This window comes from Malus sylvestris, chromosome 2 (genome assembly GCF_916048215.2).
Source record: "Malus sylvestris chromosome 2, drMalSylv7.2, whole genome shotgun sequence".
In the NCBI taxonomy this organism is placed as follows: Eukaryota; Viridiplantae; Streptophyta; class Magnoliopsida; order Rosales; family Rosaceae; genus Malus; species Malus sylvestris.
Window position 1 is genome coordinate 7,130,176 of NC_062261.1, and position 14,298 is coordinate 7,144,473.

The following is a 14,298-nucleotide window of genomic DNA, read 5'->3' on the forward strand; positions in this document are numbered from 1 at the left end:
TGTATCAGTACCGCCTGACTTGCCGTCGCCGAGTTTCACCGGAGTTCATGAGGCATTTGAATTGCAGTCGCAGGAACCCTCGAGCAGCGAATCTTGAGTTTCGATCAGAACAACAACTAACTAAACGCGGTTGTTTGGCTATTTTAACGGGAAATTCACAAAATTTCAGTTCTAATAGGCTAGCTATATGGCTCCCTACTTTAACATTGTGAAGATTCGCTTGCTCGATTTAGCGACGAGGAGAGAAAAAGCAGCTAGCTCGCTAAATTTTAATAATTACCATCGCACGTTTACGGAAAGAGAGAGTGAAGAAGGAGACCAAGGATGAGATCGCTTGAAACTCGGCCAAATAAGAGGGGTCGATGGACATTCAAAATCGCTGGAAAACTGGCCAAGATCACAAACGCAGAAGGCAGTCAGGATCGAGTTCTGGTGATTGAGCCTTTCTTCAAATGCCAGCGTTGTTGGGAACGTTCATGCTAAACTAACTAGCTATAATAACTTTTGGGTGATTTTCATGCTAAACTAACAAAATTATAGCTAGCATTGTCGGAGATAATGGGTCTGCAAAGTATAGAAACAATTAATCCATGAATAGGGGCAAACTCATCACACCAAAAATGCCCGACAAAATAAAATTTGGCTAGTCGGCCGAAAAATTGGTAATTATTTTCATGAAAATAATTAATATGTAAATGCGTATGTAGTAATTGTTGATGGTCATTATGTAAAAGATTAAAAGATGGATTGAAGTCATTATGTAGATGATGGATATAAAGTCATTATGATGAGTTTTCGCGCGTTATCGGCTCCTACGGTGTCTACTTCGTTGTTTCTAGTAGCATCGCTAATGGTTGAGCCCAACCCGCCCAATGCCACTCCTACGACGTAATGCCAAAACAACAAACGAAAGCACACATTTTGAAAGGAAAATGGTATTTATCATAATTTCCTTACTATAGCATTATCACTAGCAGGAGCCGTCATCCAACGATCATCGCATTACATGGTGAACAATCATCAAATTTTCATCACGTAATCCATGCAACTGAATTCTAAACATATAACTAAAGCGTAAAACTTGGAAGTTCATGCATGAAAGAAATTAAGAGCTTCAGTTAACTAACCAAACAATAAATGGATAAACTGTAGTAAAGATCAAAACCAGCAATTTAAGCAAAAGAAAATCTCAAGGATTGAAATAGGTGGTGCTCACAGGTCATTTGGCTTCCGCAGCCTCCAATTCTTCCCTGACCTTATCAAACACGGAAAGCATCAAAGAACGCATGTTGGCAATCTCTACAAGTGCGTCAAGTGCAGATTCAAATGAGAGTTGTGCTGCCCGTAGCTTCGGCAAAACCAAAACACCAAACATCAACAGTGATTTAGTCCGCTCCTTCTGAAGTTGATGTTGGTGAGCAGTTTCAGCTTTAAGTGGGGGTGGACGTCCATCCTTATCCTTTCGTTGTCGTATCTGTGGACTCATATTCATAAGTGGAGCTCCATTGTCATTGTCGGAGGATGCCCATTTGCGCAATGTAAAATGATGAATTTGCTCTGTTTCAGTATCAGATTGCTGGGTTACTTGCAGAAATGTACTTGCATTGTGGGATTTCAGGTCCAACAAAGCACTGCTCACGCGTGACTCACCCATAGAATGTCGAGCACTTGCTAATTGCAACCACCCCTGTTAGTGTTATCCCTATTCCATGTTAGTATAACAATTTAAATTAAAAGTATACAAATAAAAATAGTATGATTTAAGCTAATTTTACCTGCCGAAGTGTCCAGGACAGTGAATCCAATAGGGTTAAATACCCGTCTATTGAATCCAGGAATTGCAATGAATTTTCATTCAATTCAGAGAATGCAATTTTATCTCGTCCTTCCAAGCTCTGTGATTTAGGGTCTTCTTCCAAGCTGAGTGATTTAGGGTTTTCTTCCAAGCTGAGTGATTTAGGGTCTTCTTTCAAGCTCTGGGATTTAGAGTCTCCTTCTTCCACATTCTGCGATTTATAGTCTTCTTTCAAGCTCTGTGATTTAGGGCCTCCTTTTTCCAAGCTCTGTAATTTAGGTTCTTTCAAGCTGTGCGGTGTGGGGTCTTCTTCTAAGCTCTGTGACATAGAGCCTTGTTCTTCCAAGCTTTGTGATTTAGGGTCGTCTTCTTCCAAGTTCTGCAATTTAGGTTCTTCTTCCATCGAGAACTTTGGATTCAATACGAAAACCCCTCACTTTTTCCAGTCATAAGCCATCACTGTCACTGAGCTTTCTGAACAATTGGGTCATTTAGTCAGTGACATTACTAAAATTCAACTCACCACAACTAAATTCATTTATGTTTTATATTTTTGGGCCAAAGATACTATCCTAAAAAACAAAACAAACTGATAAGGCATACAACTAGTTTAGATAAACAAATCTAACACCAATGACTAAAGAAAGTGAAAATAAAACAAACATGATATAGGAGCTCAATTCTTTCAGATAAAGATTGGAGTGAGCTAAGTGCAGCATTTGCACCAAATCATCAATGGTATCAATATTCTTCTTCTTCTTTCAACTACAGTCAGTAAGCACCAGCGCAAATTCTTAGAATAAAGATAACAAACATGAGAAGCAAGAAAACGACACATATTTATTTAGGCCAGCCATTGGAAGGAGAATTTTAGGGTATGTTTGGTACTCTACTTGAATCCAACTTTTTAAACTCAGATATGATCCAACGAACACTACTAGCTACCAAGATCATGATTGATGCAAAGTGTAGTTATCTAAACATTGCAATATGAACATCAAATACAACCTACCGTAATGAAGATGCTTTAGATTTGAACTGTGTGGACGCCTTGCCACGCCTGCCCGAGACTGTTTTGGCATCCATATAATCTGCATTGCTATCCTCAGTTTCTTCGTCATCAAAATTAGAAAAGATTTTTGTATGGTTCCACCTGCTTAGCCTGAAAAGAAGATAGAAAATAACAATATGTTAGAGAACATGAAGATTAAAAAATATATATAAATCTCAAAACATTAGAGTTAAAAATGAGAAGTAAAAATTTCATTGGCAAATACATACATGATACATGTGTGATATGTCTTTACAATAAGAATAAATACGCAAACATGCGAGTTGTGCTCACGCATGTATTTAACTTTTAAATTATGAAAGAGTAAGACCTGGATGTAGTTGCTTTGGACACTTGAGATCTAGCTTCCTCAGATTTAGAACCCATCTTCTTCTCTTTTCGTTCCTTGAGCTGTGTTCAACAAGAAAATGGAAGATCAGAAACTAGTAGTAAGTACCCCTGGAAAATTCACTCTAGCAGATGCCTATCAACAAACCTTCCGTATGTTTGTAAGTAGTTTCATATGCTCTTGCGGCATCACAGCCTTAACAGCATCAAGCCCACATTTCTTGACGAGCATTTCTAGAAGAAGCTTAACCTGAAAAAAATATTTGGTTTTGAACAGCAAGTGATAAGAACTTGGGGAAGTTCATTAAACCAACTGAACTCAGTGTCTGAATAGTGTCACAAACATACTGACAAGGAAACTACCTTGGCTTTGAAATGGGTTTTAGTAGCATCTTGCCACTTCAGCAAGCCTTCCACCATACTTTTCAAATGCAACTGCAACCCCTCGGCTTGTGATTTGGCTACTAATACCTTCAACAAGCCCAAATTAGCCTGCCAAAAAGAAATAACAAATAGGTCAACGATTTATCAAGCAGTTCACTCAAAATAACTGATAACGCCGAAATGCTGATCCAAACGAGAAGGGAACAAACTTTAATTATTTCTTTGTTCTTTCTCTGAAGGAGGAGAAATGTGGATGGGAGTAAATTGCTGGCACTTGAAACAAGGTCAGAAAAGTCATAAGCCAACCGAGCTAAGCCCTTCATCGCAGCACTGATCATATGAGGAGTTTCACCAGCTAGCCCCCCAGCTACCTGTGACCATAAGATTAAGCTTTAGACATGCTGCAAATTTATATCAATTTCTGCTTTCCCACAGAAGACCAATTATAGCCGAAAGAATATCAGTAAAAAACTGCTGCAGTGTCTGAAACAATATCCAGTACCATGTTAAAAAACTGCTGCAGGTTTTCTCTCTTCCCGCCAGTCTCCTCATCTCCACAAGCATGGCCAATTTGGACAAGGATATCATAAGCTCTATCTCTTGTTTTCTTGTTAGCCTGCATTGAAAAAGAAAACTATTAATATCAATTTCAAGGGCAAGAAGCTGCAGCAACGGAAGATCTTCAGCATTTCAAGTGCAAGAATTTTTTATGTCATAATAAACTTGATATCGCTGCAGCTTAACCACATACCTCTTTAAGTGCAAGAATTATTTCTGTTAGGAAGGAACTTATGATGTCTTGACGCCTCTCCTCTGTGTCCCTCTACAGAAAGATTTAAGTTCTTAAGCATGGAATAGCTACATTCAAAATTTTAACCTAAAGCAAACTTTATTTCTAATACTCAAATAATGAATGCTACACAGAGCATCTAAATACAATTTGGAAAACCAATGTGTTTATGTATACCTTTGAAACATGGACTACCAGGAGGTACAAGCAGTCAAGTCTGCCGTTTAGCTGAAAAATGGCATGAAGGAAGCACTTCAATCATAATATCAAACAATTCCTTGAGCTTCGATGAAAGAAACCAATCACAGTCCTGACCATACATCCAGCAACAAGATCCATAAGTAAAAGAGATGGGCAAAGAAAAAAATCACCATGACACGGATAAAAGATGGCTCAGCAGCACATAATTCTAGAAATTATATGAGTGCCCTTGTAACCATGTCTTCTTTAACTAAGACATGACATTAGCAGTGAAGCAAACGACTTTGAACTGGTAAACCATAAAAAGGTCATACCCAGTGCACAAGGCTCCCGCTTTACGCAGGGTCTGGGAGAGGTGAATGTCGGCTAGCCTTACCCCCATTTATGAAGAGACTGCTCCCAAGTCTCGAACCCGAGACCTACCGCTCATGGGCGAAGGCACTTGCCATCGCACCAAGTGCGACCTCTGAACTGGTAAACCATGTTTCCAAATATTCTACTGACCAGTGATAATAATTCAAGTACAGTGCAAAAGCATTAATACAGATAATCCCCAATGTTCAAAGCGTACAAATCAGTAACTTTTGCATACCCTGAGAACGATTGAAAGAACTTTGTATGCCTTCTTTTGTATCAAACCTTCATTATCCTGAAGCCAGGAAGCCCATAGTTAGTAACTTAGTGCAACATTTCCTTTTACCAAGCATTTCTAGATCCCCTACAAACAAAGTAAATAACCAGATGGAGGAAAAAAATTTCCAAACCTGCAATGCAGTCTTTATTGCACTAAATAAAACATCAACCTCTTTAGCATCTAAACCAGGTAAAAGTGAGACTGCCAGGTCAAATAGTTGTGCCCTGCAGTTAAGATGGAAGAATTAACATCAGGTCAGATATCCTGCTAAGATAGAGAAGTAATAACTCAATTGTGAAAATGAAGAACTAAACATCATAGACATAAAAAAAATGATGTACCTTGTGGTATTTAAATCTCTAGAGCTTTCTGCTTTCCTAGCCTCTTCAGTGACCTTTAAGAGCTTCACCAATGTACTTCTAAAGTACCTTGATACAACTTCTTTATCTGATATTGAAGCAAACTCACCAATTGTGGACTGTAAAAGGTGCAAACATAATTATTCTCAACTTCACAAAATACTAATCATGCAAAATTTATCAACAAATCCAGTATTGAACGTACAAACAAGTATCTAGCAAAAAGTGTATTCTCAAACAGCAAATTGGACCCAAAATGGAAAAAGACAAGAATGTCAGGGGAAGCAGAGAGGACAAAGAGGTGAAAATGTATTCAAAGGACAAAGGGAAGTCAAAGGAAAGAAAAAAAGAGAGGTGAAAAGCGTGATATTGTAAAAAAAGGATGCAGCTTATACAGTGAGCCAGCTCCATTTTATTCATGTGTCTTTGTTGCTCAATGTTCACTATGAGGTACCTAATACATTTAAGTAAAAAGATGACTCCCCTCCACCTCTCTTTCTCTTATAAAAGAACGTGTCATGGTTTTAACAAAGATAGGCATGAGTTGTAGGGGAACTGCATTTGTTACACCGGTAGGATATGTACACTATACAAATGCGGATTTGGCATTCTTGTCAAGTATTTTGCAGGACAGATAAACAAAACACATGTCTACATATAACCACAGTATGCTGAAGTACCTGCAAACAGCCGGCATCATCTTTTGTGGTATTCAAGAAGACACCTGATAGAACAGGTAGTAACTTGCGTGCTGATGACTTGAGCACGCTCATGTTACCTTCTGTAACTTCAGGGGTATAATTGGCCATAGCTCTATGTCTGGCACTACCTACTTCACTGTCAGACAGATCATTCACTTCCACAATTTTCTTATTTTGTTGAACAAGAATCTGCAAGCTCAAGCATATTATTCCACGAATCTCAGGTTCATCTTGAAGAGCACTGCACAAGACTTGCTCTAGATCCTTGAAACTTTCAGCAGTATCAGAAGCATAGTTGCAAAAGGAAGGTAACAATGACCACAAAGCGTGTACAAGTGCATCTGAACTCCTTGATGAAACAATACGTCCTTGTGACTCCAGCTGCAAAATATAACAGCTAACTAAAAAATTTCATCTGAACTAAACAACTAGCATTCAATCAGTATGAGCTGTTCAATAACTTTCTGGATTTCTCCTTTATGATTCCAACCATACCCAAAATTGACTCCGTAAAGAAGCTCAAACGTGCACCAATAGTATACTGTTTCAGTACCGGAAAGAGCCAAACATTCACCTGACTTAGGTCTTCAGCCTCCTAATTAAGAGGTAGAAGGCCTAAAAATGCTTCAGGTCCCATTGCAACAAGAGCCGATCCAAAGCATTCATACAACTATATATTAATAAAGTCATTAGATTAGTAAATGTTGCACTAATTGAGTGTAAACAAAGACAAAACCACACAAGATGCTTCCAAACAATCTTAAAAAAATGAAACTAGTAAATGATAATAGTGGACATAGTAAATGCTAAGGTTCATATATAGACGAGTTTGCAATATAGGGATCAATACGATGACGACAAGTAATCTTTTAAAACTCAATAATATGGAAAAGACCTGTTTCCTGAAAGGGAAATCTTCATCAGGTAACTTCTCCATCTCCTTCAACGTATCCATCTTGTCCGGAGAAGGATGTTAGTTAGCCGTTGCGCAGTTCAATTCTCTTTGGGGACTTTCTTCAAACACCTTCCGGTATCAAATCCGGCGACGCTCTGTCCGTGCAGATTCAGACCCAAAACCCTAACCGCCGCCGCAATTCGTAGCTCCTATTACTTTGAGACGTTAGATTCCCGCCAAAAAGAGCAAGTCCATCTCTATGCCGACACTCTTCTCCAATGGAACCAGTTTTTTTCTCTCTCCTTACACTTATGCTCTGTTTGGTTGCTGAGAAAATTGTGGGAAAATCATGAAAAGATTACCAATTGATGAGATTTTTGAACTTGCAGAAAATGAATCTTACAGCTGTTAAGGAGGGGGATGAGGTAATGGAGAGGCACATTGAGGACTCGCTCGCAATCATACCGCCTATTAGAAATTCTTATCTCTCTCACTGTAGCCCTTCGTCCGAAAACCTCCGGCTTGTAGATGCGGGGAGCGGTGCGGGTCTTCCGGGTTTGATCTTAGCCATTGCTTGCCCAGCTCAGTAACTACTGTGCAAAAGTTCCCTTTTTTTTTTTGTTGTTGCAGTTTTTCGGAAATTTGTATAATTTGTTCAGGTTTCGCTGGATAAGTTGGGAAGTGACACTGATGGAGTCTATGAACAAGAGATGCATTTTCTTGGAACACGTTGTCGGTCACATTGGTTTGTCGAAGAGCAGAGGTATTGTTTCGTGTTTTTCGTAGATATAATTTTGTTTCTAGAGATGTCAAATTAAGGATATGAAGTTTTGTTATAGTACAGAATTTGGGGCAGGCTCTTTGCTTCAGGGAAATTTTTTATGTAGCGGTAGCCAGAGCGGTTGCGGAAATGAGAGTTTTAGGTAGGAAAGAAAAATTCCTGTCTTGGTTTCGTATGTGTATTTTGAGTTTAATTGCTATGTGTGAGTTGCTGATTCTTGTTACTTTGCGTTGGGGGTTTGTTCGTTGCTGCAAAGGGCCACGATCCTCAGGTACGTAATCGAAAAGTCTTATCACACTAACCATTCATTTCTGAAATCGTATCCAAAATGTCACTAAAAACTGACAAGTGATCCGTTTATGTGCCCGTCATTGAATCTCCGCTAAGGCAATAGTTGCCTTGTTTGATTTTGGTTTTCTTGTACAATTAGGGCACGTTTGTTTGACAGGATTAGCAAGGCTTGGACTGGACTAGACTATAGTCCTGTGTTTGGTGTGCAACCGGATTAGCTTTAATGGGCTTAGGTGGGACTCGCTCGGATTACACGCCTCCTTACGAGTTCTTAACGAAGAACCCCAATTTTGGGCGGACTCGTAAGCTCGGAGAGAAAACTGCGAGGATCCCCAACGTCCTGCTCGTCCTCATCTCTGCGAGGATCCCCAACGTCCCTCGTCCTTCTCGTTGCTCGTCGTCGACCTTGCCCTGCTTCCTCGTCGTCGTCCTCCTCACCCTCATCTCTGCGTCTTCTCGCCCTCATCTGGTCGGAGACAGTATGGTAAGCTTCAAATCTTCGATTGATTTCGTCGAATTGAGATTAGAATTTGGGGTTTTCATATTTTTAGTTCAAATTGAGATTAGAATTTGGGGTTTTCATATTTTTAGTTCAAATTGAGATTAGAATTTGGGGTTTTCGTATTTCAACTTTTCTGGTAAACTTCAAAATCAATTTTTAGGTCAAATTGAGATTAGAATCTGTGTGTGTAATCTTTGTGTGTGTCTGTGTGTGTGTGCGTGTGTGTGTATACTATGTGTGTGTGTACTCTGGTTTGTCTGTGTGTGTGTGTATACTCTCTGTGTGCGTGTAATCTCTGTTTGTGTATACTCTGTGTGTGTGTGTGTAATCTGTGTGTGTGTAAGTGTAATATGTGTGTGTATGTAATCTGTGTGTGTATACTCTGTGTGTGTGTGTGTGTGTGTAATCTGTGTGTGTGTGTGTATGTATGCAGTGTGTGTGTGTATGTATTGTTGGAAAATATTAGTATTTAGGTTTACTTTAATGTTTGGTTTTCTGGGCTTAGCCCGTTAGCATTAGGGTTTAGGGTTAGTTTATTATAAATAGAGTGCTTTGTTATTCATTAGATATCAAGTTATTCACAATGTAGTCTTTTAGGGTTTTGTAGCTGTTCCGGCATTCTCGGTTGTTTAATAATATTTCTATTAGTTTATGGTTTTGTTTGTTCCGCACTCTGATATTCAACTTGGTATCAGAGCAGGTTCAATCCTTTGGGATTTAATCTGCTTGGTCGGGTTGGTATGTTATTTGTCAGTTTGTATGCTAGTTTTTTGTTGTTGGTTTAGTTTGCAGAAGAAAACAAAAAATTTGAACCTTCCATTGCGTCCAGTTCCCTGTGACATGAACCCTGCACCTCGCCTGCTTAAACCACCGCACCACCATCTCGCACCAGACCACCAGCCTGCACTCGCATCTGCCTGAACCGTACCCGCCATCGTTTCTTCATCAGATCACCACCACGCTGCCACCGGAACAACCTGCTTGCACCTGCACCCAGATCCCTTGCCGTCGTCCCACGCACCCAATCACCATCCACCCAGGTTGCCGCTACTCATCACATCCTTGTTGCACTGCCTCCTGAACTCACCGCCGCACAAGACCAAGAAACATGTTGCTGCAGTTCTGAAGAAGCCCAGCAGAAAAGAGAAAAAGGAAAGAAAAAAGAAGAAGAGAGAAAAAAAGGAGAGGAAAAATAAAAAATAAAAAAACAAAAAGAAGAAAAAAAAATTGTTTGGAGTTTTTTGAGGCCTACACGGGCAAAAGTCAAAAATATGGTTTAAGTTTGTTTTAGGCCTGCAAGAATTGTTGGTTGCCTTGTTTGGAATTGTTTTCGTTGTTTGTTGGTATAATTGAGATATGGAAACCTCGTCCGTTTAGTGACGGGTTCTTTCCATACTCTCAACTCTAGCCAGTTTGCCAGTCAAGTCAAGTCAAGAATCAAGTCAAGTCAAGTTCGCAAGTTCACCCGTTTGCAAGTTCGCCAAGTCAAGTCAAGTCAAGTCCAGTCAAGTCAAGTCAAGTCAAGTTTGCACGCCTACCAGTCCGCCTAACGGAGCCAGTCCGCATCTGCTTGTTTGCAAACCCATGTCGTAAACCGCCATGAGTTTGACGGGGGGTGTTGGAAAATATTAGTATTTAGGTTTACTTTAATGTTTGGTTTTCTGGGCTTAGCCCGTTAGCATTAGGGTTTAAGGTTAGTTTATTATAAATAGAGTGCTTTGTTATTCATTAGATATCAAGTTATTCACAATGTAGCTTGTTAGGGTTTTTTAGCCGTTTCGGCATTCAATTTGTTTAATAATATTTCTATTAGTTTATGGTTTTGTTTGTTCCGCACTCTGATATTCAACTGCAGTGTGTGTGTGTGTGTATGTATGTATGTATGCAGTGTGTGTGTGTGTATGTATGTATGTATGCAGGGTGTGTGTGAGTGTATGTCCGTGTGTGAGAGTGTGTATGTCCGTGTGAGTATGTGTGTGAGTGTGTATGCAGTGTGTGTGTGTGTGTGTGTGTATGTATGCAGGGTGTGTGTGTATGTATGCAGGGTGTGTGTGAGTGTATGTCAGTGTGTGAAAGTGTGTATGTCCGTGTGAGTGCAGTGTGTGCAGCTGACCAGTGTGTGTGTGTATGTATGCCGTGTGTGTGTGTGTATGTATGCAGTGTGTGTGTGGGTGTGTGTGTGTGTGTGTGTATGCAGTGTGTGTGTGTGTATGTATGCAGTGTGTGTGTGTGTATGTATGCCGTGTGTGTGTGTGTATGTATGCAGTGTGTGTGTGTGTATGTATGCAGTGTGAGTGTGTGTGTGTGTGTATGTATGTATGCAGTGTGTGTGTGTGTGTGTGTATGTATGTATGCAGTGTGTGTGTGTGTGTGTGTGTGTGTGCAGGGTGTGTGTGAGTGTGTATGTCCGTGTGTATGTGTTAGTGTGAGTGTGAGTGTGAGTATGTATGTGTATTTTGCACATTTGTCCATGAGTACGTGTGTGTGTATTTGGTTTATAACCATGATATTACAATGTGAATGTTTTGTATTGTGTGGGGTTGATGCTGAATTGCAATTTTTTGTGGTTGTTGGTTGCAGAGAAGAGGAGCATAAACGGAAGGCTAAGGCTAAGGCTACTGCATTACAGGTGTCCTTTAATTTCCCTCTTCACATGCAATGCCTAGCAATGATAGCAATCCTCATACTAGTGTTCTTAGACACATGTTTATAGATGTATAAGAGTAGAACATTTTGAATATGATGCCTCGGGTTAATGATAACTTTTTTTTTTCAACGCCACCTGTATATTTGTTGCCTCGGGTTAATGATAACTTCTTTTTTTTCAACGCCACCTGTATATTTGTTGCCTCGGGTTAATGATAACTTTTTTTTTTCCAACACCACCCGTATATTTGATGCCTCGAATTGTGACTTCGCTAGTTACTTTGATCTAGTTCATTTCGTATCATAATCACTTCATTTCCATCACCCTTAATAACAGTAAATATTACATATATAATGTCCTTAATTTGTTTTTTGTTTTTTGTTTGTTTGGATAGATATGGATCGAAGGAAGCTTTTATTGATCTTATTGTTAGAGATGTCTTATTTGGAGACAATTTGCATTTGTACGATTCTTGTGTTGATGATGCTACGTGGCAAACAGAGACATGTTGAACGACCCACATTGACTAACCGTTCACTTATTAGACGAGAGATTAGTTTGTGTTATCTGAATGGTATAATAGGGAATACTGATACTGAATGTGTCAACGAATTGAGAATTGATAGAAGGACTTTTGGCATATTATGTGACTTACTTCGCCAAGATGGGAGGGTAAAAACTGATGGTTTGGTGTCTGTAGAGGAGCAGGTGTGTATGACTTTACAAATATTAGCACATCATACTAAGAATCGTAGTGTTGGCGGTAGATTTTATAGGTCGGGAGAGACTATAAATAGGTATTTCAATAGCGTATTGCAAGGAATTTTGCGATTACAAGGTATCCTACTAAAAGTCCCTCAGCCTGTGCCTATTGATTCTACAGATCCTAGGTGGCAATATTTTAAGGTATGATGAGAATTTTTTTTCATTTTCCCTAAGCTTTAACTCTTCATTCCCTTTGTATAAATTAACAAAAACTTTTTTTTTTTTAAGAATTGCTTGGGAGCATTGGATGGAACACACATTGATGTGCATGTACCTGAAATTGACAAACCAAGATACCGAACAAGAAAGGGTCGAGTCGCAACTAATGTGTTAGGTGTGTGTTCAGGAGATATGCAGTTCATATATGTGTTTCCGGGGTGGGAGGGTTCCGCATCAGACTCTAGAGTGCTACATGATGCAATTACTAGGCCTAATGGTTTTAAGGTACCAGCGGGTAAGACTATTACTTAGTCTCAACTTTGTAAGTTAGGTCTAGTTCTGTTTGTCAACTACAAAACACTAATAAGATCTGTTTTTTTTTTTCATTAGGTTATTATTACCTTGTAGATGGTGGTTATACAAATTGTGAAGGATTCCTTGCACCCTATAGAGGAATACCTTATCATTTATCTGAATGGGAGGGACGAACACCTTCTAATAAGGAAGAATATTTTAATATGAAGCATTCTAAGGCAAGGAATGTAATTGAACGCTGTTTTGGCTTGCTAAAAGGAAGGTGGTCGATACTAAGGAGTCTATCTTTCTATTCGATAAGGACACAAGGTCGAATAATTACGGCTTGTTGCCTACTACACAATCTTATTAGGCAAGAGATGTATGTAGATCCAATGGAGAATTTGTCAATAATAGAAGATGGACAAAATACAGAAGAAGGTGAATATGTTGGTAGTGTTCAAACATCTGACCAGTGGACTGCAAAGAGGAATGATATGGCTCAGGAAATGTATAACGAGTGGAGAGCAATTAGGAACCAGCAACCGAACTAGCTATATGTGTTAATGATAACATTTTATTTTAGTATTCCTTTTTATCATGCATTTGTTAGATATTATGCAAATTGATTATTTGTATGGTATTTTCCTTCATTAAAATATTTTTTGTTTAGGTATGGATAACGAAAATATTTTGAATGCTACTCAAGAGCCAAAAGGAAGAAGACGTAAATGGGAAGCATTTGAGGAAGAAGTATTACTATGAGTTCTTGAGGATTTTGTTGCTCGGAAGCAACGGTGTGACACCGGTGCTTTCAAACAAGGTACTTTGGTTGAAATAGCAAAAGCTGTCAATGTTTTATGTCCTCATTCAAATATAAAGGCAAATCCACATATTGAGTCCAAGTTGAAGAAATGGAAAAAAACATATAGTATGGTCGTTGACATGATAAACACAAGTAGATTTGCATGGAATGATGTCAAAAAGTGCGTTGAAGTTGACAGTGATGACTCATGGCAAACTTATGTGCAGGTTCATATCCTATTTTATTTATACATTAGTTATATTATTGCTGCTATATTTGTTACGCATGCTAAATTTTAGTTTTGCTATGTTGATATAATCTTAGAGAAATAAAGAAGCCGATGGATGGAGAAGCAAACCTTTTCCACTGTTTGATAGATTTGCATATATATTTGGAAAAGATCGGGCTACGGGTAATGTAGCCGAAACCCCTGCTCAAATGGTGGAGGAACAAAGTCATGATCATGTTGGTGAAAGTGATATTGGAGGTGAAAATTTTGTTTCTTCAATGAACCAACAAAGCCAACAAAGCACCCCATCTGAAAATAGCCAAAGAAAGAGGAAAAGAGTTGTGGGAAGTTCAAGTGATGGAACCGAGGCAATTATCAGTGGACTGAAAGATTTTTATGTTGAAAGTGGGAAGAGGATGCAAATGGTAACTGAAGCTTTAGTTCAAGGTACTGCAGATCATACTGACATAGCTAATGAACTTGAAGCAATGGGTCTCTCTCCTATGGATCAAATTGATGCATTGTCTCTTATTTTGGATAAACCAAAAAATGTGGGAGTGTTCAGGGCAATCAAACCGGAACTCAAGAAAGTGTTCGTCCAAAGGCTTTTAAGCGACAATGCAAGCGGATGAGGATTTTGGCTAATGTTAACATGGATGTATTTTAT

At 39.1% G+C, this 14,298-nt stretch overlaps 2 protein-coding genes and 2 pseudogenes across 33 annotated transcripts in view; 2 read left to right on the forward strand and 2 right to left on the reverse strand.

Moving 5' to 3' along the window:
- LOC126607462 (disease resistance protein RPV1-like) overlaps positions 1-14,298 on the forward strand; it is a 147,080-nt gene that overhangs the window by 31,948 nt on the left and 100,834 nt on the right. The window lies entirely within an intron of this gene.
- The window catches only part of LOC126607681 (uncharacterized), an 88,150-nt gene continuing 74,835 nt past the window's right edge, over positions 984-14,298 (reverse strand). For 12 of the 13 annotated variants that reach the window (XM_050275426.1, XM_050275404.1, XM_050275436.1 and 9 more), the window contains 2 exons: positions 1,776-2,269; positions 984-1,687 (listed from right to left, as the gene is read on the reverse strand). In XM_050275426.1, coding sequence (XP_050131383.1) covers positions 1,220-1,687; positions 1,776-2,198 — 891 coding nt within the window. In that variant the 5' untranslated portion in view covers positions 2,199-2,269 and the 3' untranslated portion in view covers positions 984-1,219. Of the gene's footprint in view, positions 1,688-1,775; positions 2,270-2,458; positions 2,561-14,298 lie in introns of those variants that run through there. The other variant, XM_050275389.1, reaches the window with a different exon arrangement.
- Positions 2,715-14,298, reverse strand: part of LOC126607617 (uncharacterized) — a 90,433-nt pseudogene continuing 78,849 nt past the window's right edge.
- LOC126587297 (uncharacterized) lies at positions 7,198-8,872 on the forward strand (annotated as a pseudogene).